At 36.8% G+C, this 27323-nt stretch overlaps 1 protein-coding gene and 1 long non-coding RNA gene across 3 annotated transcripts in view; one reads left to right on the forward strand and one right to left on the reverse strand.

Moving 5' to 3' along the window:
- Positions 1 to 2044: 2044 nt before the first annotated feature.
- LOC148043652 (uncharacterized) lies at positions 2045 to 10057 on the reverse strand. Its single transcript, XR_015698065.1, has 2 exons — positions 9942 to 10057; positions 2045 to 2749 (listed from the first exon to the last, which is right to left on the reverse strand). It is a non-coding gene; the product is annotated as an uncharacterized LOC148043652 (long non-coding RNA).
- A 72-nt stretch (positions 10058 to 10129) lies between these two features.
- The window catches only part of RBM20 (RNA binding motif protein 20), a 99412-nt gene continuing 82218 nt past the window's right edge, over positions 10130 to 27323 (forward strand). For both annotated transcript variants that reach the window (XR_015698064.1, XM_087725822.1), the window contains exon 1: positions 10130 to 10269. Coding sequence is in view for 1 of the 2 variants with exons in the window: in XM_087725822.1 (XP_087581948.1) it covers positions 10130 to 10269 (140 nt within the window). In the remaining variant the exon portion in view is untranslated. The remainder of the gene's footprint in view (positions 10270 to 27323) is intronic.

Below are 27323 nucleotides of genomic sequence, written 5' to 3' on the forward strand. Positions count from 1 at the left end.
TGTCTTAATATTTTTGCGACTTCAACAAATAAATATTGTCAATCTTATTGCATATCCAATGGCATATATAAGAACTGATTTCTTTTATTAAGCACATTGTGTTCATTACCATGAAGAAATGAGTAGAGTTGGCAAAATACAAATAATTTTAATCGGGTTTAGCCATGTATATTTTGGATACCATGTTTTTAATTTAAAATATTTGATTTTCAAATTTTGCAAGGAATCTTACATATCTTCTAGAAGAATCAGGTCAACCTATATAAAATATTTTGCTTTGTCTTCACATATAACATTTTCAGTTTTGCTTTCTGGGTTAACTGACTGAATAAAATCAATCCAATTCTGTTTATTCAGAGGTAAGCTTAATTATAGTTCTAGTATTTACTATCCAGGTATAGAACTGACTGTGTATACAATATTCATAATAGTAAGGCTATATGTATTGAAATAACAGGGATGTCAATGGATTAGTTATAAATTAAATCATAGCCTTCATAAGTAAACTTTTGAATATCAAGAAAAACATAATATCCTTCTAACACAGAAAACATGTGTGCAAATTTATGCAAATTATTTGATACCAATCCCCATATTAGATATGGTAGGAAGAGAGTCATGTTATCTATGGTAGCACCTTTTCTGTCTAACAATTTATATTAAAAGGCATAAGTTTTCATGAGCTACAGCAGATGCACGGAGTGGCTAAACTGCTGTAGGATTTAACCTATAATGCAACCAGGAGAGGAAACACAGAAGATAGATTGGTTATGCAAATGTATGCTACCTGTGAATTGTAGTACCATTACTATATTAATAATTACAATGTATTAAATAATTAAAACCCTATACTATATTAGTCAAAACTCTTTGTGCCTCTGATTGCAGCTGCCAAAAACTTTGTAATTATTTTGTTAGTTGGAAAAAGTAGTCATTCTGATGTAGGGCTTACCATATTCAGACTAAACTAATGTGTAAAAGACTTCACTGTAAACTACCACAATCATATTGGTAGGATAGCAATAAAGGCACAGCATAAGAAAAAATATTTTGATTCAGATCATTTCGAGTCTTCCAGTTAATAACAACAGTCTTTTTAATGTGATCTTGGAGAAAAATAAAGTGCAAGGGACAACAATATTTAAGTGACTATATTCTTAAATAAAATGTTTTTAAAAAGAAAAGCATGACAATATATGAATTGGAATAGTGAGAAATATGCAATATAGTATAAATAAAATAGCCAAATGTGAATGAATGATTTCTTATTTTGGTAATTTGGGTTCTTAGTCCTGATTCTGGAAATGTATTTGGACATAAAGGAGGAGGAAGAAACGACCGTAATTTGTAAGAATTCATTCTCTGGACCACTTTTTCTTCTTCACCTTTTCAGTTATACCCACATTTTAAACATAAGTAAATTCTTCTAAATTTGTTTAGAAGAGTTGCTTCTAAGCATTTATTACAGAATACAGTATGTGAATTAAAATTTGCAATGGTTTTGTATGTAGAAAAATAATTTTCTCCTCCGTTATAATTTTCATTATTCTGAGTGATTATCGTACGTTTAGTTTATACCTGTTTCTTGTACACATGCAAATGTATGACAGATACATGGCAACTGGAATAACAGGTATTTTAAATCTGAGAATGAATAAATAAATTAAATCCTAAAATATATAATTGCAACAACACTAAAATTAGAGGCCTCGAAAGCTTTGGTTAGAGATTTGAGTCTTTGATATTCTTTTCCCTATCTCTAGGGAATTAAAGCTTTTTTTCTGCTCGCCTCAATGATGCAGTTCAAAACTAGAACAGAAACTAATCTGATACATTGATTGCTTCTACCTTTAAATTACTGTAGTAATATACAAACTTCATATTTAACAATAATTTAATTCTAACTACATTATTAGAGATGGTTTTTCTCTCTTCAAAAATGCAGAATTAATTTATATCATAATATATGGGCTGCATTATATTTATTACTTTTATTGATATAAACCTTGGCACTAGATTTTTTTCAGTTGATTGTTTTGTTACATACATACATACATTTTATAAGAATATTATAGAGTTCTAATATGTATGCATTTCTATGGATGTATGTTAGATAAATTAACCATAAGCAGTATTTGAGTTTGTTCAATAGCAATGGAATCAAAATAAATGATACTGATTTGTAAAATAAAAAATAGAACTCGCTGCCTTTTGTTATTTTTAGCTCCAATCTTTATAGATTTTTACTTCCTCTGAATATTATTTTTCTATTGAGTTTTATCTGTTGAGGATTACTGAAATTTACTTGTGCTTTCCTCTATTGGTTTTAAAGATATGTTGTCCAAATTGTATTTCATATGTATTGCAAGTAGCAGGATATTGTTGATAGTCTGTTAACATCTTATAAACTCTTTTTAATACTTTTATAGGTCATACAATGATTTTTAAAAATGTTTCATTGTATTCTCACGATTGAAAGGGTAATAGAATAGCAACAATATAATGCATACATCTTTGATATAAGGATGGAAAAATTTCGCCCTCACATCCAGCATATGATTGGAAAAATTTCCTCCTGAAGAAATGTTAATGTTTGAAGGTCTGTGCTACCCAAATAGAGAAAAGGTGAGGTGGTCTTGACAGTTTTCTTTACTCCTTGGTATTGTATCCATTTTCCATGCTTTCAGTTTCTTTTCTAGTTATCAAACATGTTTATTTACTGTAGAAACCCAAATTTCTTTGGACAAATCTGCAAAAAAGGAAAATAATGATTTTTTTCCAGCAAACTGATTAAGATATTAGATCAGAGAGCCAGACTTGCTACATAGGAATACAAAATATAAGAATCTTGTTTGATTTTTCTGAGGTGTTCATAAAAACTGCTATTATTATAATACCGCCCTTTCAGTACCACAGAGGGCAACACATTAAATTAGTCAATGAAAATGTTTTCAATAAGAAATAGACAGGTTATTAGTAAAATAGTTGGCTAGCATCAAAAATCCATATTATATTGATCACTATTGGAGTAGATACATTTTCTGTAAAATTAAATTTGTAAAAAAAATAAATTTTTCTAAATTTCTTAAAATTATGTTTTCTACCTTAAAACGTTGTATTCCAAAAATGCTGGTTTAACCTCTGAAGTTGCTTCATTGTATTGAGAAAGAAATGGGCTTAAGGACCACCCACAGTAACTTCAATTCATTTCTTATAAGAAGAACCAAATCAATTAAAAAGGGCAACTATCTTCTAAATAACTTTCAGCCAGTACTTTAACTGGCATATTCTCATGCAGACCAGATTCCAGACATAAACTTGTGTTAGGCACCAAAGAGGAATTATAAAGCACTGTTCTTATATTTCTAGTTTGTCTTGCTTCTAAAGCTTTTAAATCCTTCTATACACAGTGCTGTGTGTGATAGAGTAAAAGGTTTAGTATTTTGGCTTTAAGTAATTTAACTCCACCAGGACAAAATTACTGGCTTTTCAGCCAACAAATTAGATTACAGAAGTCTTTGTGCACTCCATGCAATAGATGACTAGAAAACTCTGATTTATTTGAAATATGGGTAAACAAGTTGTATTTCAATTATGTGCAGGCTAGTGACAAAGAAAAAGAACAGAACTGGGGGCTCCTCAGTTGACCCAGGACATACATATACTCCAAATGAAGTCTGAAGACACAGCTATTTTATCTTTAAGGACATGTCCTTAAAACTCACCTTTTCCTTATCTCAGGTTGCCTAATCTCAAATATATTGATCTAATGTTAACATGATCTGTGTTGTTCAAATCATTAGGGTGCTTGTAATTAGGAGCTGTAGGCTTTTCTGCTTATGATTTAGACAGAGGCTTTATTTTTCTGGGTGAAATTTCAACTATTACGTAGCTAGAAAAAAGGAGAGGAGTAACTACTACTTGCAGATGCTTGTACTGTTCAGCTGTCCAAAAGGATAGTTTCATGTGGGATGTTTGCATCAGTTCAGAATTAACTCTGGATCTGGCTGTTTCAGTGTTGGAAGCTGTGTTCACTCTGTGATGTATTTGAAAAAATCCCCTCTGCCATTTGCAGTTTCTCTGTCCCTGTGCTGTATTTGAACCCCCCCCCCCATCCCAATCTGCAGTTCTAAAAACTCTGAAGGGCATTTATATTTGGCAGTAATTTTTGACTAATCTTTCCTTCTACCTTGTGAAAGCAAGCCATAATTACAGTGTTCTATCTCCCTCAACTTATATACTGAATATTTTATGTAATCAGTTTGAGTTAGTACTGGTTGGATCAGGGTGTTTTCAGTCACTGAGATTTGTAGTAGTGACAATAATTTCAGGTGAGCCTTAAACTTATTTTTTTTAAATAATATTTTTACTTATATATAAATATTTTGAAAACAGTGTATTGTCCAGGCATTTCATTTTACCAAAAAAGCAGATATAGAAATAATAATGATAATATACATATTAATTATAGCAATATTAATAGTTATATTAGCTTATATATAATCATATACATTATACTAGCGTACTTATAGTCATAGATAACATTCATCTTTTACATGCACATAAAAATAATCTTTTTTCATCTAACCTCTATCTCTTATGTCTAACCATTGACAAAACCTATCCCATGTTGAGTAGTACTCTTTATCTCCTTTATCTTTTATTTTCAATGTCAGTCTATCCATCTCTGCACAATTCAATATTTTCTGAATTATACTTTCATCTGATGGAGTGTTCTCATTTTTCCAACATTGTGCAAATACAATTCTCGCTGCTGTCAATACATGTAGCATTAGGTATATAGTCCCTTTATCATAGCTTTCTGGTATTATACCATAAACAATATTTATGGTTTTAAATCTATATGCTGCTTAATCATCTTTTCCAGCCATGTATGTATTTTTGTCGAGGATTTTCTTGCCTTCATACATGTCCACCACATATGATAAGTAGTACCTGATGTCTGGTTACATTTCCAACATTTGGCAGACATATTTTTAAACATTTTTGCTAGTCTTGTCAGTGGCAGATGCCACTTTGTAAAGATTTTCCTTATAAGCAGTAGCCATTGTCAATTTGTAATTTCTATCCCAAAGCTTTTGTCATTTGTCTAATTCTATAGTATAGCCAAAGTTTTTGCCCATACTATAATTGTCTTTTACTTGTTTAGCTTTCATTTTGAAGTTAGAGTAGATAACTATGTAATTTTCTTGTCAGTTTTTCATCTCTATTAGAATCTGATCAAGTGTTGTTGGTTCTTTATAGAAACCCCATGTTTTTGCATCTTTCTCATATCTCAATTGTATTTGCAGGTATGGCCACCATGCTAAATCCACCTCTTGATTTTGTAATTCCTGGTTTGGTTTTAATTTTTAATTTTATATGTATAGTTTTATTTTCTGAATAACAATTATAGGAACTTAGTAATAGAGGGGTAAATGTGTGTGATTTATTTTTCTAGTTGTTAGTAATTATTGTAGTTACTTGCTCCATTCTGGTTTTGTTCTTTTAAATTTTGTTGGCATTGACTGAATAAAATTATTAATTCATTGACATTCCTCAGATTTACAATTGTAGCAGAGACCCTGCAGTCATATGATTGACACTTGGGAGATTTATAAGCAGCTGTCATCTATGAGCATAACAGGGTCCTGTAGTCATGTGATTGACACTTGTGTGCTTCATAGTTGACTTCTGACAAGCAGTTAGAAGTAGAGAAATTGGCAGTAAAATTGCAAGTTGCGGTTATGTGGTGTCTTACTTAATGACTTGTGTAATTTGTTTAATGACCACGGGAGAAATAGCGTACGTCAAGCATGGCCACATGATATTTTGCTTACTAACCACAGTGCTTAGCAATGGGAGTTGCAGATCCAATTGTAATCATTAATACATAACTACTTGTACTGTGTAACATTTGAATATTGTGTAATATGCATCTGCAATTGTTGTTTGAGGCAACCAAACTTATGTAAGTTTCAAGATCACTTAATAGTTTTACTTACCCGTACTTAGATTTTCCATTTCAGAAATATCTAGTACACCTATCCAAAGCATCTCTTGAAACCATTAAAGCAGCCATCTTACTTAGGTTCATGAGGCTGCTTCTGTAGCTGTTTCAGGTGTCTCAACAAGTAGGTGTATCTGCTTACCATTTCACCACACAGCACTATCTAATAAAATGGGACTAGTTTCCAAAAATAGTTGCCTGTATGACTATTTTCATATGCCTTGGGGGAGCGGGGCAGTACTTTTGCAGTTTTGCATGGCGTGTGGTATCGTTTTTTAGTGTTTCACCGCCTTAATCTGCGAGCCTCTTCAATTGCTTGGGAACTGTAAATGCACAGAAATATGTGCTGCCTTGCATAAGCAGGAATGGAAAGTCCAAGATGCCAGCTGGGCAATGATTCTCATTTATAGGGCTATTATAATTTAGCCTATAATTTATAGGATAAATTATAAAGTTCACAGGGTCCAATCTGAGGACAGATAAAGCCAAGATCAGTCTTGGGCACGACAGAGGAAAAGCATAAAGAAAGCAGGACACCAGAAAGGGAAGAGGGAGAGGCTGGAGAAAATACTAGATGACCCTATTTCCTCATTTTCCCATTCCTTGAGCAGAACTTGGGTAAGGTGACCAGACATCCCGATTTCGGCGGGACAGTCACAATTTCGCAAAATTTGTCCCGCGTCCTGCCACGTTCTTAAAAAGTCCCGATTTTTTTTTAAAAAATTATTTTTACCAATGTAAAGAGGCTGCAAGGCCGTGGCAGATAGGAGCCGCCAGTGGGTCTTACTGATTTTCTAGGATACATACAAGTTGCCTACTAAGTCCTCCATATTCGGGGAGAGACACTCGCTCCCGCGCAGCACGATCATGCCGCAGATTTTCAAAGCCACACTCTTGATTGGCTCGCAAACGTCATGAGAGACAGCTTCCGAAGGAGGACAAAAAGCACTGTAGCTTTGCCTAAAGAATAGCTGTCTCTGTAGGAACGAGAATGTCACTCATCCCAATCCGTTGAGAGAAATATTTAATCTCTCAGTTCAATGCTTTCAGAAAGCAGAAAGCCTAGATATTCAAGGGAAGACTTATCCTACTCACAATAGCATCGGGATTCTGCACTATAGCTCACAACGTTGCTATGCAGTAGTAAATTGGAAATATATAATATGGAAAAACCGACGTCATTAAGCTGTAAGTCATGAACTAATATATTAAGGAGTAAGCCTTACTGAATTGCACATGGTTTTCTTGCCGCCTCGCTTAGAACTACCTGCCAGAAACGAAGCAGTCTTGCGGGACCCCCAGCGGCCCCTTTGCTCGCGGGGTGCAACAGCCCACCCTTCGACTCGCTGTTTCCTTCCAGGTGGCTGGAGAGCCGCTTGTGACAAGGCGCACCGCCTCGAGCTACCTGCAGCGGCGCTTCCCTCCCTCTGCGCCCCACCTGCCTGCCTGCTGGCACTGACGCTCCAGGCATCTTCTTCACCAGGCAAGCCCTCCACAGGGCAAGGGGGTGTGACCAGGCAAGGTGGAGTCGGGGGGGCAGACAAACTCCATGCCCACCTCTTTCTTCCAGCAGCTCCGAGAGTCGCTGGTGGCAAAGAGCTCAGCGGCGTTGCCCGGCTGGAGGGGAGGGTGTGGGGTGCGGTAGACCAGCCTCCAGGAAGTTTGCCTCTCCAGACGGCCCTGTAAGCCCCCCCCTCCCGGCTCCCTCCGTCCCATCTGCTAGAACTTCTCCCATGTGCAGTAGATCTCTGTAGATCTGCCTCTGAGGAGCCTTCCTTCCTTCCTTCCTCTGTCTCCTCCTCCTTCTCATCTTGTTCCTTCCTTTTCTTCCCTCTTTCCTTCTTATTCCTATCACCTTCCTTCTTTCCTTCATTTCTTGTCTCCTTTCCTATCTCTCTTCCTCTCTCGATCTCCTTCTCCTCCCTCCCTCCTTCCTTCCTTTCTCAGGAGGGGACGAGTGGGGGGGGCAAAAGGGCGACAGGCTGCAGGTGGCCAGGGACCCTGAGGAGAGCCCAGGACGAGGGGAGGGGGAGAGGTTGGCAGAGCCACGAGCAGTGGTGGTTGTTCCAGGCAGGGGCGTGGTGGAGGTGGTGTGGGTAAAAAGGGAACCGGCAGGGGCTGCGGGGCCAGCGGGGATCGGGCAATGGAGGTGGCCAAACTCCATGCCCGTCTCTTTCTTCCAGCAGCACCGAGAATCGCTGATGGCAAAGAGCTCGGTGGCGTCGCCTGGCTGGAGGGGAGGGCGTGGGGTGCGGGAGACCAGCCTCCGGGAAGCTCGCCTCTCCAGACGGCCCTGTAAGCCCCACACACCCCCTCCGGTTCGCTCTGTCCCAACTGCCAGAACTTCTCCCATACAGTATGCACAACTCTGCAGAGCATAATTGGACCCTACAGTAAATACATTCAGTAGTATCAATGCATTTTCCAACCTGGCAGAATGGAGACTACAGCGCCCAGAATTCCTAAACAACAGATTTAAATGCCTGCGTGAGAATTTTGGGAATTGAAGTCTCAGTACAGAGGTGCAGATCTTGAGCGAATTGGCTTGAAGGAGGCTAGAAGGAGCCTCACTGAATTTAATAATACTTGTTGCTGAATCAAGCAGACATGCTTCTGCTGATTAAACTATTTCAGTGTTTTCCCTATAATTCCTTTTACAAGATATAATCTTCCTTGAGTCTAGCTCAGTCCCTGGAGAAACCATAAACATATTCAAAAACTGCCAGGTTATTTTTGAAACTGTTGTTTTTCCCATTTAGCTTTCAATTTGTAGGGATGTAACCTGGCTATTTTTGCCTGCTCTCAAAAAGATGAGCAGGGTTGAACCTGGCTAATAATTGGAGGGGAACCCACCTGGGAATCTCAGTACTGTATATTTAATAGGAAAATATTAAAAATTGTCCAAAAGCAATAATGACAATTTCCATACTACTGCTAAGAAAATTACGACACATCAATAAAATTATAGGAGCTGAGTTGAACTCAAGAGAAACTTTTCTAAAGGTAGACAGTTATATAACAATTCCACAATTCTGAAAGAACAAGCTTGTTCTATATGAAATTTAATGCTACAGCAGAATGAAGTAACACTGAAGATAAGTGCAGCTAGTCCTCAATGCACAACCACAATTGAGCCCAAAATTTATGTTGTTAAGTGAGAAATTTATTGAGTGTTGCCCCATTTTACAATTTTTCTTGCCACATTTGTTAAGTGAATCATTGCAGTTAAATTAGTATCATGGTTGTTGAGTGAATCTGCTTTCCCCATTCTTTGCTTGTCAGAGGGCCGCGAAGGGAATCACATGACTCCGGAAAACTGCAACTGTCATAAATCTATGTCAGTTGCCAAGCATCCGAATGTAAATCTCATGACCATGGTGCAATGGTCATAAGTGTGAAAAACAGTAGAAGTCCTTTTTCTGTGCCATTATAACTTTGAACTGTCACTAAATGAACTGTTGTATATTGAGGACTGCCTATATTACATTTTTTTTTTAAAATAGCCAATAATTTATATCCTTGAATAAGACTGCATTTAATTCATATAATTATATTTTATGACTATTTACAGGAAGGTTCTTGGAATGGGGCTGAAAAGTCCCGATTTTTTTTAAAAAATTAATCAACCCACACCTCCGCCCCGGTCAATGGTGTCCCTCTTTACCAATGTTAACATCTGGTCACCTTAAACTTGGGGGAAGACCCTTATCCCCAGCCTCAGTGACACAGTATCTAAGCAACACATAGTACGGGTTCCCATCGTCTCCTTCCAACCTGGGCTTGCCCAATCAAAATACGGCCCGAAATGACCGAGTCTCCAAAAATTTCTTGGTAGGGGAGGTGGCACCTCCTCCTTCCATTGGCTCCGCTGTCCCCGGCGTCGCCATAAATGCCTTTCCCCAGAGTCCCCCGGCCTCCTCAGCAGAGATACCTTACAGCGGGCGGGCGGGCGAGCGCCAGTGGCATTTGCTCCGGGTTCCTGAGAGACGCGCTCTTCAGCCAGGCTCGTGTGTGGCGCTGCTGTCTCCCCCCTTCCCCGCCCCCCGGTTTGGTTGTATCCGAGGGAGATTCGGGTATCGCCGACCGAATCTGCATCTGCTGAATGGTCCCAGGGTAGTCATGAATGAGGCCCGGGACCCCAGTGGCCCCGAGCAATCAGAGAGAGATGCCCGAAGCTCGGCTCATTTTCCGGCGACTGCCGGTGGCGGTCCAGTTAGGGGGATGCCTCAGACGCCCGGCCTGCCCCAACTCGTGCAAAAGTAAGAGGTGTCCGCGCGTGGAGCGGGAGGGGGAGGAAAAGAGCGAGGGAGGCTAACGGTCGTCTGACCTTTCTTGCCGCTGCGCCGTCTCCCTTTCCGGGCAGAGGCAATAAGAGCGACGGGGAACCCTTTGCCCTTGGTGTCGAATAGCTCCGGGAGTTTGGGCGGGCTGCCCCTTTGCCCCTCCGTGGTGTGGTTTCTCACGGCCACGTGTTAAACGGGGTTCCCAAAGCCAGAAATGTGGCCGCTTGTCACTGTCCGAAAAGTCGTTCGGATTGGGGAGGGGGAGAAATGGAACTTTTCCTTCTTCCGTAAGATCACGTTGCGTATTGTTTCTCTTTCCATTTGCTGACTTGTCAAGTAACCAAAATTAAAAATAAATAAATACATAAAAATCAAGGAGATCATACAAATGCAGACTTTACGACCTTCCAGTGCTTAGGTACTAAGCCCCCTTAGTTTACTCATTTAAGCGTTTCTTTTTACTGGTCCCGTTTTTTGGGCCCGAGCTGCTCGAGTGTAGTGGTTCATATTGTCCAACGTAACGGAAGCGCAAACATGTCAAATAACATGTCATATAAGAAAATGCACTTGATTAAAGGCTTTGTAGCGGTTACAGCGCTAATAAGGATATCTATCTACGAAAATCGGAGAGTTTCGATTTTCCTATCGATTTTCCTGTCTATAGTATAGGAAAAGATACACATGTCTGTGTATATGTATTTAGAGTATTTGTAAAAGATATCGTTGAATTTCTGTGAATATTTGTCATCTGGTTATAGCGTTAGAATAAAATATATTACAGTTTGGTCAGTAATTCTAATATTAAATTATTTTACCAGTTACCTGCAATTTCTACACTCTCCTCAGTTTGCTTTTACCTAAAAAAAAAATCCTTTTAGTTTCTACTGTAGGAAAAAATCCTTTTAGTTTCTACTGTAGGAAAAAACTTAATGAATTTATTGAAAAAAAAGAAAACCATTATGCCTTAACAAAGCGAAAGATTCTTATTTTGCTATGTTGTTATTAAACATTGATCGAAGTTGAACCTGAAGTGAACCTGAAATGTTTTAAGTTTTTTGCAATTGGAAAATATTGTTTAAAAAAAAGCGGGTCCCTTTTCATTCCATGGTGAAAATGAGAAAGAATGAGTATAATTTCATATTCCTTAATATTCAGAGGAGTTTGAAAGCAGTAGATGCTAAATTTCTATTTTGGAATGTAGGCAAGAATTTGATTTGGTTGTTGTTTTTTTGCTAAAATATAAAAGAGAGAAAATTAATAAGAATGACAAAGTGAATATTTTCTTCATTGATATGTGGCCAACATTGAAATCTGTATCCATGGTAATAAATTTCATTCAGGTACTGTTAGATTCATGGAGAAGGCTGAATTTGCCCCTCAAGATAATGAATAGATTTTTTTAAATCAGTTATTCATCAGTTTTTGTTTTGGTCATACAATGAAAAACACTGATGAAGTTATATATCATTATTTTGAGTTAGTTCTACATGTTATGAGAAGTTGCTTGTTGCTTGTTTTTTTAAAACCACTCTTTAGAATCACTTTCTCCTTAGTAAATATAGCCTGTATCATCTAAATCAAGGATAAATTATAAAGTTTAAAATAGTGTATTTATGAGAAATTTCTGCTGGTGAAATACACAAATTAAAAATTAGTGCCAGCCTTCAAAAATTGAAGAAAAAAAGTGTGCAGCCATTCTCTATCATAGTGGCATGGTGTAAAATAGCAAATGTCAGAACTTCTGTCTGGCTGTTGGAATATGATCACTATATTTGTAACTGTACTGCATAATTTAATCTCTACATGGTGACATACTGTAATTAGTGCACCTAATACCTAACTTCACAACAGAAAACCACTAGCCATATGTTGTGCTTTTGATCATGATTTGAATGTTTTAGTAAAAAAACAAAAGGTGGTTAACATAAAGATTTTTAATTTTTATGTGAAAAATTAATTATGAAGAATGTATTTTAAAATCATTACGAGGTTCATGGTGTTTTCCTACTTTTGTGACTACATTGACAGAAATTATATAGTTATATAGATAGGTGGTAACCATTGGATCTATTCAGTGGTAGAAATAGTGAGGAATTCATTAAATCCTGATCTGACATATAAGGGGCATTCTGTCAGTATTTTGCTATGGTTGTTCTGCTTAATGTTTCTTGAGAGAGAGAAGGTAAGTTGCTCACAGCTACTCTGACTGGAATATATTGTGTTAATGGTCTTGTTACACTGATCAGTTCTTCGTTTCTGCGGATGCCCTAAAGGTTTTGTAAAAATATATTTGCAAAAAATATTTTTATGTGTCTGTAATTATTCTTGACTTGGTAAGAAAAGTCATAAGAAAATTTATTTTATTTTAGTGAGGGCTAGTATCAGTACATTTTTACTGAAATGATGTCCCTAATGTTGAAAGTGTTAATCAGCCTTTCTTGCTAAAATAAACATAAATAAACTTTTATCTAAAAGTTTCTGATAAAATTTCAAACAAGCTAATTTAGTATTGTAGTTTCTTTAGAGTATACATTTGGCTGTCTTGGTTTCAAGCAACTGTCTAATGGTGAATGAAAGTATAATAATAATCTTTCTTTATTGTCATTGTACTTAAATACAACGAAATTGGTTACAACGAAAGAGCTTTTTAATAATAAGTGTTTAGCAGAAAAAAGTTTCTTTGGTAACTATTAAAGACATTTTAATAGACAATGTAGGGTTTCCTCTCTCTTCAAACTTTCAGGTGTGTTCAAATTTTTAATTTAAATATCTAGCATTGTAACTTATAATGTGATTTTATTTTGATATATTTTTTTATATATAATGTGAATATTTTTGGGAGGATAGGATATAAAATAGCTGCTCCTCTTCTATACTTTATTTCATCATCATCTAGTCTTAAATGATCAAAAATAGTATTTAAACCAAAGGTGTCTTGTCAGAAAAACTTGACTCACCTGTGACTAGCCTAGAACCATATGAAATGATATTGGTTGATGGTCTTTTTGTTGGGATGGAGATAGATTGAAGCCATGTGTCCATATTAGTTTTACTACACCTCTTAGCAGTCTTTAACACAATAATCTATCAGAATTTTTTTTAAGATAGCTGAGAGCTGTGTTAGACAATCTAGCCACTTACAGATGTAGTTAAAATTCTGTTTCCATTATCACCCAGTATTGTGGGGAAGCCAGTAATTCAGAAAACTATCAGGTTGGGGAAAGTTGGTTCAAAGATTTGGCAATAAAGGTTACGATATATCCTGTTGTCTGATTGCTTATCTGTCTGAAATATTTTTTATCAGTGCATCAAATGAATTGGTGATTTTAATGCCATTAATACTTATGTAATATGATTACAGCTTGTGCTTGAATTATTTTGTTCATTAAAACATGTCCAAAATATGAGATACTATTCTTGATATTTTTAAGAATTCCTTAATATTCTTCATAGAATATATTTGTTTTGGGAGAAAATCTGTGTAATAGGCCATGCTATGGTTTCCAGAAGGAAATCTTTAGATTATTTATGCATAACCATCCTGCAAAATCCCACAAATTTTGGGAGCAGTAACTTTTAGTAGCAGTATATTTGGTAAATGTTGGTAGAATCTGTTTAATTCAAGAGAAAAGACCTCTGCACTGGTTTACTTAGGAAGAGGAAATCATCGATTGTCTTCTTGTCAACAGTTCACCAGATGATTGGGATTTGTGCCAAAAACATGCATTTGCCACCCATTTCACCTGTTAGAATGAGCACGTTTTGTTTCAATAAGAAATGCAAGTGTTCATTATGTACATCAAGTTAAAGAAATTAAAGAAGAGTTGAAAGTCTTAATCTCAATTTAGTCATGCCACCGGGTATAACACATAAACACACTGAAAAAATACAAGCATAACAAAATCACAATTCAGATCATTTTCCATAACCATAAATACCTAATTTACACTTAGCTTCTAATTTTATTTTTTCAGTCTTTAATGTTTCTGTGTGCTATCTAGATTAACATGTCAAATTTACTGACAGATCAAATAAAATATTTGTTTGTTTGTTTGTTTGTTTGTTTGCCTGTTTATAATTTGTCAAATTTATATGACTGCTGATCTCACATGAAGTGACTCTGGATAGCATACAATAAAATCACAAATTGAAACATTTTATATTCCTCAGAAAAAATTCTTGTCTTGGAATCTCTTGAGATATTCCCAAAATTGTACAAACCATTATTGAATTAGATACAGTATTTCATTTAGGTCATTTTTTTCACTTTGGTAAACTTTCAGAATGTTCATAAAACTACATTGGTAAATATATTTTTAATAATGGACAACTGGGAACAGAAGTGTACAACTGGGCGTCATTGATTATTATTGATACTTTAATGTGGCTTCATGCAGACATTAAAACAGAAAGGGGAGAGAAAAGTCATGATGCATCATGCAAAGCAAGGGCTTAGGGCCTGACTGCTACCTTCTTTCAATAATAATTGGACCTGGACCTGGAGGAAGGAGAATCACCACAAAATGATGTCCCTCCCCAGTCCCCTAAACTAGTCCAAAAGGATATCATGGCTAACAGTATCAAAGACCACCAAAAGATAAGGCTGAATGTACTATTTTCATACTGAATTTGTAATGGGTAATCAAGAGGATTGACCAGAAATAATCTCAGTACTATATAGTGGTCTATTCCTGTTCTGATGCGTGGCCCTTGCCTTCTGCTATATCTCCTATTGTTCATTATCACTGTAATGTTCATTATCACTGTAATATTCTCTTTTGCCTCTAAACACTTTCAGATACCCTTTAACCCCCCATGTCCCACCATTTCCTTTAGCCATCAAGTTTCCCACTTATAACCCAACCACAGTTCATCTCTATTCAGCCAGAATGATTTACTGGGGAGGGTGGAATAGGGTTCAAGCCTGAACCCTTCAGAACAGTATTTTACCGTCCAAACAACCTTTACCCTCATAGTAACCCCTCTCTCCTTCATCAGTTCCAGTTCCAGGTGTTCTTCTAAAGGCAGAGTGGCATCCATCCAATGCTCTTCTTACATTTCTCTTAGAAAGAGACATTTAATTTCTACATTAATGAATTCTCATTTTATGGTTTTAAACAACAGAATAGAAGCAAACATCCCAATCCTTGCTTCTTTAAGGCTAGTAGAAATTCTACAGGAAAAACACTAGCTGTAGGAAGAATACCAAGACTTTCTGTTCCATTTAAAATTAAAATAGAAATTTATTTGACTTTTTTAAAAATAGTATACTTAACTAGTATTTTCATGCCTTCTCCCTTTCTATATTATTATGGTGTTTTCAAGACAGAAACAGTTTGTTGTATTGTTAAGAAACATTAAAGACTGGAAAAATAAAATTAGAAGCTAGGTACAAATTAGGCATTTATGGTTATGGAAAATGATCTGAACTGTTTATTGATGCTGATCCTTTGTTCATTTAATTCTAATTCAGGTTTTTATCAGAATAAATTGAATATTGTTGATTTGTATACAGGTATAATAAACTATGTATGAATTTGGAAAATGTATTTCTAATTTATGAATTTTTAAAATCTTACAGTAAGCTGATTTATGGTAAGTTCCTTTTGTTGGGTACTTCCCTCCCCAGTATACTTTTGATTAATATCTAAACAGTGAATTTTATATCCACCCAGGTCCCAGGACCATGAAATCTTGTCATTCTAGGCAAAGAGAATTAACTTTTATTGGCTGTATCTGAACACAAAATCCCCGCACAAAGTAAAAATAAAGCTGTTTCATAAATCCTTAAACCAATTTCTGTATTCCATGAGACACAAAGTCATGAAAGATGATATCTTAAATCATATATTAAATGGAAGAAAGAAGGAAGGAAAATTGGTTGTCATTTAGATTTAAAATTCAACCTTTACAATATTATCTAACTCACCAAAAGAGGATGCCAAAAACAGAAGATCATTATATAAATAATACATATATTCTCCTCCTATTCCATGGAAAAGTTTAATTTGTTTAGAATTGATTTGCACATTTTTATATTTTTCAGTCTCATTTTATATTCATTCATTCATTCATTCATTCATTCATTCATTCATTCATTCATTCATTCATTCATTCATTCATTCATTCATTCATTCATTCTCCTTTGGTTACATTTATTCATTTTATCATGCCAGACTACAATCATAATATACTTGAAGTAATATATGTTTGTTTACAAGGCTGTTTTTTAAAAATAACATTTTTATAATTTATTTTATAATAAACCAATGGAGATATTAAAAGAAAATGAAATACAAAATGTGAAGGAGAAACATTAACTTCCTCTTAGTGAGAGTGACTTAGTGACTTTAAAGATAACTTTAATTATAGAAAATGTAGTGTAAAATCAAAAGAATCTATTGCTGTTATAAGTTTCATATACAAGTAGTTTGGTTTGTACTGATGGCTTTATTGCTTGGAAGAATAATTTAAGCAAGGTCATCACACCCATAGCAGAAGGTATGTCTAAACTACAGAAGGTAATTTATTTGAAACTAACTGAGGCTGGAAAAAGAGGATTAAAAAAAATTATGATCACTTATGCAGTATCGGCTATGTGTAAAAAATAACTCGAATAATACAACAAACCAATTAAATAGAATTTAGTAATATTTAAAGACAGTAGTGAGACAAATGCATAGTGCAGATATAATAAATATGTATGGTCACTCTTCAACTCTACATTTTGCTAGCCTCTTCTTTTCATACTGTTACAAGCAATAATAATATCAAAATGACAACAGCACGAATCATGATGTCATAGAACAATTGATATGATTTATATATTTACATCATAATATCTGATGCAATTATGTGAGTCAAGTCATTTCCATAATCTCCTGATACATCATCATTATTTCCAACCTCCCTATCCCACTGCAAACACCATAATTAGTTGCTTTGGTTAGTAATTGGATTAGTAAATTGGATTGTCATATCTCTATTCAATGGGCACTTAAGTCAATTGTATTCCAATCAATTGTTAATTTTTAAGATACAGTTGATTCAAACTAAGATGTGTTGCTCCTCATTGTTTATGAATATTTGCATTTTAATAAAACTAGTATTCTTGGAATCTTTCAGATGCAATTGCTATATGAACAACCAGATGATGCTACATACTATAAAACAAAGGTGGTTAATATTTTTAGCAGCTAAAGTGTCTGTCAGATGCGCCTTCATTTAATAATCAGGAAAGAAACCACTCAACTTCATTTGTTTGAAATCAAGTGTACTTTTACTAATTATAAACGAACAGTAACAAAGCTAAGCTGAATCTGGTTAATTAGGCGCGAAAGCAAAGAATATCATGTATAATTCAATCCCCTCCCCTTGACACCCAGTCCATAGTCCAATTATAATGAGATAACTTCAAAAGACATCACAAGGATGGAATGCCGGACAGTTAACCTTGGCGGGAAATTCCCTTCCTTCACATGCGCAGTAAGATGGTCAGGTCTAGATGGTCTAGAATCTTCCTCCAGCACATCATGATTCCCCTCCCAAATACCATGCCCCCCCTCCCCGTTACAATGGCAGCCAAAGCAGCAGCAAAGCAGAGGCTGACAGTGTCATTATTCAAGGTAACAATGAGGATTTTCTGAAGAGGGATTTGATTGAGGGTGGGAAATTAGGGGTTACCTTCATTTTGTTAAATTCCTATTTTAGGTTAGGCATGTTTTGTTTTACTATTTGTTGTCTCCAAATTGCCGAAAAAGACCATCAATTTTCTGTTAAGTAGAGTTGAAGGGACAGGCTTATATAAAAGGGGCTTGGTGAGTGCATGAAATCCTTAAGCTTCATGCGGCCCATCCAGCTGTAAGATAGTGAGATCCAACTCCTATCCAAAACATATTTCCCTTCAGTTCCTTTTACTTATAAATCTGAACACTAAAAGTTAAAGCAGATTCAAATTATTGAATTTTTTAAACACTAATTCAAATTATTGTGTTTGTTTGTTTAGGATTTTGTTAGGGCTAAAAGAAAATAAAAATACAATTTAGTTTAATAATAGAATATATAATAATATACTTATATGGGGGAAATGACATAATTAAGAACATGCCTGCCTTCAGTTGGTATTCTAGGAGCTATTTATGCTACTGTTTGTGCTTATTCAATGGCTATTCCTTTTTAAAAACAACAACACTCCCACTCCTATTTCTTCCATGATAAGCAGATTTTTAACTATCTTAAGAATTTTGCTATGCAGCTATTTTTGAGAAAAAACATTCTAAATGTTTAAACCCTTCTTTGAGTTCAGGAAGCCAGTGACCTGCTTTTACTATAATAGTACGTTACCAAAACTGTCTCTTGATTTTTAGCAGCATCAATCTCTATGGATGGGGAAGTGGGTGCTTTTAAAAATGAAATGGCATATATAAATTTGAATGGTGATAGACTTTCAAGGTAGTAGGAACAGCTTTAAAGCATTCTTTTCATTTACTTTTGTTCCTTGCTTCCTTTCTATTGTTGTTGCAGCTGTTGTTGTGAGAAATGATAGGAGGACAATTCTGCCAGACCTTTGTTATTATTACAGAGAAAGTACTCAGGATTACCACCTACAGATTAATGTTTTGTTTAATTCTTCAAACAGTTTCTATAGTCTTAATCTCGGTTCATTATGTCTCAATTTTTAAGTCTGGTTTTGGTGATGACCATGTAGCTATTTTTTTTACAATTTAGCAAATTTAAATATATCTGACAATATTAGTTTGCAATATCTAATTTCCATATGGAATACCTAAATAACTAAACAAATAGAAAAATAATCCTAAAAATGTTTCAGGGGCTCCCAATGATAAGAAAGACTTGTATGTTCCCAACTTAAGATCAGTGTAGCCTGTTTGCTGTATCTGGCATTTCTGTTTGTTAAGCTGGGAATATACAAATCTCTTTCTGTATATTAGCAAAACAACCCAATGATTAAGTGAATATTGGGAGAGTTTATTAAGAATCTTTAATTCAAGAATTAAGGATTCTTGAAGGGGGTTGCTCATAGTCTTTAGTAAAAATTAAAGAGCTATCATCTGAAGTCTTGAGAGTTTCTACCAGGTTTGTCTTTTACTGTGTTGTTTGCTCACATAATGTTCTGGTATTTCTCTAAATATTCCCCTTTTTTAATGAAGTAGTCTGATCTTGTTCTGTTGACAATTCGTCATCAGTTCAGAAATAATCCAACCCCCAAAGAAGATTTCTTTCTTTCAAGGGATTAGAATTGCTACCTCCCTTCATATCATGACATGGATTTTCAATTACATTATTCTTTTTCCTGTAATTATTGGCCAGAGAGTTTTTCCTAGTCTAGGAAATTTGTGCTGTTGTAAAAAATTATCTGCTCACATATTCTTTTTTTATCCCAACTTTTTCATCAATATCATTTCTTAGTCACATCTATGACAACTCATCCATTCAGGCTAAACTATGACAGACATTTTGGAAGCAACAGTACTTTTAATAGAATTGGTGTCAATGTCAAATGCTTTTTCTATTGATGATATGGTGAAGTAACATTTAATGTGTCTGCTACTGCTTACTTACTAACAATATTACCCTTTTCAATGAATAACTTCAACTATTGGTTAAGAACCCAGGTTCCGGGTTCCTGATTGTATTCTGCAATAGCTATTCTTCTCCTGTCAGTATTAACTTAAAGTTATATTAGATCAGTGGTGGGTTTCAAAATTTTTTAGAACCTCTTCTGTAGATATGGCCTGCTTTGAGGGAGTGGCTTGTCAACCATGTGACTGGGTGGGAGTGGCTTGCTGGCCATGTGACTGGGTGGGACTGGCTTGCCAGCCATGTGACTGGTGGTCGTGGCCAACTTGTAAAATGTGGTGAAACTCACTTAACAACGCTCTTGCTTAAAACCAAAATGTTGGCTCAGAAACTCTGGCATTTGAAGCACGCAAGTCTTAAAGTTGTCAAGTTACAAGGCCCCTGCACCCCTAACCCTTTAGAAAAAAAACCCAAGGGGTGTTCAAACTTGACAGCTTTAAGACTTGTGGACTTCAACTCCCAGAATTTCTCCTCTCACTCTTCATCTTTGATGATGTGCGGTCAGAGGGAGAGGGAGCTGGAACCCGTTCTAAATGGCACTGTAGATTTGTGTAACCTCTTCTATAGAAGAGGTTGGAACTGGCAGGAACCCACCCCTGTATCAGATGCATAGTAGAAATATTTTTATGCTTCTGACTAGACTCTGTTTAAGTATGATGAACAGAAAAAGAAATGTTGTATGTTTTTTCTATCCCTTTTCTGGCTCCCTGTTAATTGAGGCAGCTTAAACCAAAATTCAGATTTGAATACAATCAACTCATGTGGAAAATGAAATTAAAAATGTGGATGTTATAAACAGATGTAACCATTTCATCGCATGCTGTCTTTTAAGATTGATAACCCAAAATATATTACCCAGTGTCATCTCTTTGCTGTTAGATATTAAAAATAAGTAATACAAATATTTTTTAAATATAAGACATATATTTTCAGATATTTTTGGACTTTAATTTGCTGATATATATTTAAAAACTGAAAAAAGCATTTTCAAGATAATAATAAATGTTTAAATAGTTTTGTGATTTTGGAAAATTCTGTAACTACATTTGCTCCAAAGTACAAAAGAAAACCATGCTTCAGTTATACAGGGAATAACATTTAACTATGGATACAGGACTTATTAATAGAATATGCTGTATTTCTTTAATAAACATAAGATAAGCACTTTTTGCTGGGAGGAAAAAAAAAACCTGCTGTGCCTTTCAATATTTAAAGCCAGTTCGTCATCCAGCTAAAATTAAAGAGTGAAGTCAGACAGTTCTTCCATTCTATTTTTAATTCATTTAGCATGTGAACATGACATCTTTCTTTAGGGTTCTATAATTCAATTATCTGGTTATTCAAGACATTCTCATATTGCTGAATTTAAAGTGTAAATTTAAGAGATGGACATACTAACATGTTTTCATTTGACTAGGCCATCTAATATCTTTGCAGTAATATGACAATTTGCAGCTGGTGAGTTTGAAGAATGTGGAAGGAGGCAACTGATCAGAGATGGGGCTTAGTTAATTTGATATTTGCACCAATAATTAACTGCACATGCATTAATGTTAATTCAAGGCATGCTTTTTGCACAACTCTTTCTTTAAATAAAAGGAGCTTTTTAGAAGAGCTCAGCTTGGCTTGGATCTAGAATGAACCAATACAGGGAGATGGATAGAAGATGATCTTCTTCCAATTATCTCTTTTGCGAAAGCATCACAATTGGCTCCAAATTATGTATTTTATGACAGAAAGTTAAAGTGCAGGGACTATTACAGGAAAGCATGCAGTTACACTTTCAGTCTTCAGATTTCAGAAGTATTTTTACTTGGTTTCACTTTCTAGTATTTTCTAATATATTGCAGAATTTTTGATCTCTATTTAACAATATTTTAGTAATTTAGAAGAGTGAATAATCCGTTGTCAGTTAATAGAACAAAATGTTTGAGAATAGAACACTTATAGAGAAAAGGTTCAGAGGGATTTATAGTCAGTTATAAAAACATTCATATGAGACATGGGTCTCTAGTCCCATTAATTAAAGTATATAAAGCTAAGGTTACCCCTATGCTCTTATATGGAATAGAGGTTTGGGGTCTATACTCAACCACAGAACAAACACAACCCCAGAATTTGAGACGTATTTTGGGTGTGTAGATCCAAGAACATCTGCTTCAGCAGTTACAGTTGAATTGGGAATTCATAAAATTCATGCACTATCCAAAATTAGAGCATATAGCTATTGGTGCAAAGTCAATGAAATGGAGACTGATAGACTCCCCAAGTTAGGTCTACTAGAGCAAATAAAACTACAATCACAAATCTCCTGGATCAACAAACTAACAAATTTTGTAAGAAGCTATGGCCTTCCTGTCTCTTGCATAACAGGAGAACAATTCAAAAAAAGAGCTGCCCAAAGAATTAAGAACATAGAAGCATAAAATGATATAGCTATTCTTACTAAGGTGAGTAACCTGAAATGGCTGAGCAAATACAAACATACTTTTCAAATAGACAGCTATTTGAAGTTATAACTGCCAAAACATCTTAGGGAGATATTTATGTGAGTGATATTTGAACAGCTTGACACAATGATCAGATATGGGAGATTCCATTCTATACCCTACACCAGTGTTTTTCAACCACTGTGCCGCGGCACACTAGTGTGCCGTGACATAGTGTAAGGTGTGCCGTGGGAAAATTACTTTATATATAGTCAATATAGGCACAGAGTTAATTTTTTTAAACATTTTCTAATGGTGGTGTGCCTCGTGATTTTTTTCATGAAAAAAGTGTGCCTTTGCACAAAAAGGTTGAAAAACACTGCCCTACACACCATGGGTTGTCAACCTGGTCTTTACCGCCCACTAGTGGGCGTTTCAGGAATCCAAGTGGGTGGTAGGGACTTCGGAGGTTAAAACCTCCTTTTGAGCGAGTGCAGTGGCAAAATAGGAGAAGCAAACATGTGGGAAGGGGAAGGGGAGGAGGGGATAGCAGAGACAGCAGGAATCTGAAAGAGCAGTTGCAAAATAGGAGAAGCAAACACGTGGGAAGGGGAAGGGAAGGAGTGGATAGCAGAGACAGGCAGAAGCCCAACAGAGCAGTTGCAAAATAGGAGAAAGAAAAGTTATAGGTAGGAGAGAATTGTTGGCTAATAATAATAAGTGGGCTAACTAGCTCAGCCTTACTTTTGTACATTGCCCTAAGAAAGGTAAAAAAAAAAAGAGATAAAAAGGAAAAGATAAAAAAATAACAAAAAAAGGGAAGAAAAATGGAGAAAAGGGGATAAAATAAAGGAGGAGAGTAAGCAGTGTTTAGTCTGGCTCATAAATTAAGTTTTGTTATCTTATAAAATAAAAGAAAGAAATAAGTAAAGGAAGAAGAAGGAGAAAATAAAGGGAAAAAGAGATCCTTGATATAGTGAAATACTATAAGAAAGGTAAAGAAGAAGAAGGCAGGAAAAGGAATTTTGTTTTGATGGTGACACTTAATAAAAATTGGCACCTAATACAGCATTGCTTTTGGTGTTTGTAATAAAAGGGAAAAGAGGAGGGGAAAAAGCACTGTGTGGAGTGCAGATCAAAACGTAAGAGTAAAAGTAGTTGTTAAATTGTGAAACAAATTTAGAAGCCATGTCTGACAAAAAGAAATATGCTCATGTTCCGCACTTGCGCAAAAACTGGTGGGCGGTAAGGAAATTTTTCCATCAAGAAAGATCCATTAGTGGGCGGTAGGTAGAAAAAGGTTGACTACCACTGCCCTACACTGAGTGTCCCTGCATTTCGGAGCAGCAGAGGTAGAAGACCCGACTCACATCCTATTTGATTGTTGTTTGTATAAGGGGGTGAGAGACAGGTACCTTGGTCCATATTATACCAAACAAATGACCCATTAGGATCCCCATATCAAAACAACTTACTTTATGTGCGACCAGAACCTGAAAATAACATTTAACATAGCACAGTACTTAAACAAAATGGTTCAGCTGAGATCTCCATGTATGGGACTAATTCGGGTAGATTGTATGGGTGACACTGAAATATAATTTCATGTCATTTTATTCTATTTTATATATTAAATTATATTGTACCTTAACCTATAACTATTGTATTTTACCTTACTCTTATTTTAAATTGTTTGTATAAGATTTTATTGGCGATATGGGTTTGAATCTTACGCTTTGATATGGCCTATAGGCTAATCAATAAAGCTATCATATCAATAAATAAAAAATAAATACAAAAAAAAGATATGACATAATTAAGAATTTTGCTATATGTTAAAAAAACCTTGCTGGATTCAGTCTTTCTAGTATAAAAGATGTGACCATTTTATTAATTTTTTGAAAATATTTTTCCTTGAGCTTTTAACTATTGTATGCTGCACTTTTATATGAACTAGTAACATCAAATGTATATAATTTCATATATATGAAGAACTAAGTGTGTATACTGTATATACACTTATATATAAAATATATTTGTATATAAAATTACAAATCCCAAAAGACCAGTCAGGATACAAAAACCAACAATTGCAAGCTTTCAATCAATATTGTTTTGAAAATTGAAGAGAAAATTGAGGGCCATAGAATTACATTCATAGCAGACCTAAAAACCTACCATTTTGATGTTTTTTAAAAATAAACCGTAGAGTCCTACTGAGACCCTATAATTCTAATATTGATTGATAGAGAGTGATTGTTAGGCACAATTTTTAACTTGGTTGCTATCAAGAAATTGGCACTGACTTTAATTAAAAACAAAGCTCTCCCAGAGCTTTTTTTCACAAGATTTATAAAATGGAATGGCATAAAGTTACAGAATTCTGAGTAACTGGATTACTTACACTGTAAATGCCAGTTAATCTTTCAGTTACTTAAGGCAGAGACTTTTTGGCTTTTTAAAAATAATAGCCACTTTGTGACGATAAAGTGCTGTTTTCTAGATAACAAAAGAATGTATAGTGTTAGTGTTTTTCTATCTGAATCTGAATCTCCCCAGGAGCTGAATATTCTTTTGGAATTCCTATAATATAAATTATAATTCTATTTCTTGACGATTGAGGAGAAGAATATTAAAAAATTGGAGTACAGATACCCACAGTACCCACAAATTAATATATATTTTTCACATACTAGTTTGTATGTTATCTAGGCAAGAGGTAGAAGAACAAAGCCTGGTTTTTGTTGTTAAAGATAAAAAATACCTTTAAGGCTATGTATATGGATGGCTAGGAAAGAGGAAATATATACATAAAAGGTCTTAGTTGTGTAACAACAAGAAGTTTCAGTCACTTTTCAGTTCAATCCTTTACAGTTCTGCATATACCTACTCTTGGAAAAATAACTATCAGAAACAGAAATATTATGTATCTAGAAATCTCCTAGTCATCTTACTCAAATATGTTAGGGCAAGCATTCAGTTGGCAGGCTTTGCCCGTGAACTCAGCTTTTGCCAATGTGCTTCCAGAATATGAGACTTCTTTTTGAGTTCTTATTCTGTCTCTGTCATATTCTCCTAGGCGCTGCTTGGGGTGTCCAAGCACGGGTTAACTTCAGCTTGCTGCCCAAGGAACTGAGCTTTAAAATTGATTGTAGCTCCGCCTCTTGATTGCCTCAGAGGCTCAGTTTCAAAAAACTCAGTTGCCCTATAGGACGTATTTCTGGGGCTCCAGTCCTTGAGCAGCAAGTTGGACTCCTAATTCTTAAGATAGTGTAGCTCCTTTTATTTTATTTTTATTTCTTCGTTTTAACCTCTTAGTATTTCCTTTGACAGTTTTCTGTTGCAATCTAGCCTCCGATCGCTCCGTTTGCCTCTGCAACGCATGGACAGGCTCCCTGGAGCGCTGACAGCCCAAGCTTGGCTCTAAGAGCCAAGGTGGCACAGTGGTTAAATGCAGCACTGCAGGCTACTGCTAGATCAGCAGGTCAGCGGTTCAAATCTCACCGGCTCAGGGTTGACTCAGCCTTCCATCCTTCCGAGGTGGGTAAAATGAGGACCCAGATTGTTGGGGGCAATATGCTGACTCTCTGTAAACCGCTTAGAGAGGCCTGAAAGGCCTATGAAGCGGTATATAAGTCTACTGCTATTGCTAAGCGCTGTCTTGGGCAAGTCCTGGAGTCGGGGTTCTCTGGGCAGCAGCCCTTGAGTCTGAGTGGCGAGCTAGCAGTCACGGATCCCCTCACGAGGAGCATTAGGCTCCCTGAAGCCCCGACGCTGCTCCAGTCGCGCGCGTGTGAACGGCCGCCATTTTGAATTGCTTGTTTTGGCGCGTTCCGTTCCTGGGCTCCTGCCTTGCCATGCAGCCTGTCCCACCTCAGCAGATCGCCACGGAGGGCCACCATAAGCATAGGGCCTTGCACTGGGTGGCCAGGCAGGCTCTTACCTCCTTCTCCGACCAGCGGCCACGGGGAACTTTGGCCTAACCAGCCTTCCGACCTGCCTCAAGAGGATCTGCGGGCGCTTGGCTGATCCAGCAGCCAGCTCCATTAAGGCCTCATCTGTCATTTTCAGGGCCCAATACCTCTCAAGGCCCCAATGCGAGGCTCAGGCCTATCCTTCATCAGGCCTATTCCTTCTGATTGCTGGCAGCATGGAGAAGCAGATCAGTCCTCAGCGCAGCAACGAGGAGAAGCAAGGAGGCAGCCTAACCGGGCCCACACCCAGCAAGCGAAGTAGGCCCAATCCAGCGGCGAAGGGTGTTGGGGTGGACATTTCCCCCAGGGAAAATCAGCCAAAAGTGGGGATGGCCTCTAAGGCCAAGGAGAAGATGGCGGTGCGCTGCCAGAAGGCCCTGGAGAAACAATTCCAGAAGGCCCAGGCGACGCAGCACAAGAATCCTGTGGGCCCCTCTCCAAGTGAAGTTGGGGGTGGGTCTCCCAGAAGTGACTTCTAGCAAGGGGAATCCCCCTTCGGCCCAGGCAGGAGGACTTTGAGTTTTCCCCCAATCCTCCTAGGGCATCTCTGGGATCACCAACCCATTCTATGGCTGTAGACTCCCTGGAAGACTTACATTCAGGGGCTGAGGAGGAATCCTTGGCTCCTTCTGAATTGGAGCCCCCTCCCCCTCAGGGTCAGGAGGCCATGCTATCTAAGGCCATGGAGGAGGTTGTGGCTCGCGCCATATCACGGGGTATTTCTGATGGCATGTTACAGCTAGCGGCTAAATTGCCCTCTGTGGTGCCCAAACCCATTGCGAGCCATACTACATGCCCCAAAGGCTCTGAGGCTAGGGCGTCCTCTCCTACCCCAACGGGCCTTAGTGAAGTCTCAGATTTGGAGGAAGCCGAGATAGAGGTTCCGGTTCTCTCGGATGATGAGAACCCCGCCCCTGAGCAGACCACCAGTTCAGGCCTTTTCAATCCCGCTATGTTTAGGGCCATTCTCACCAAGGCCCGGGCAATGGGGCCCCAGATGGGCCTTCCACCCCCCGTGGCCAAGGCT

This window comes from Thamnophis sirtalis, unplaced genomic scaffold (genome assembly GCF_051295495.1).
Source record: "Thamnophis sirtalis isolate CommonGarterSnake01/CBP01778 unplaced genomic scaffold, rThaSir2_p1.2 scaffold_11, whole genome shotgun sequence".
Taxonomy (NCBI): Eukaryota; Metazoa; Chordata; class Lepidosauria; order Squamata; family Natricidae; genus Thamnophis; species Thamnophis sirtalis.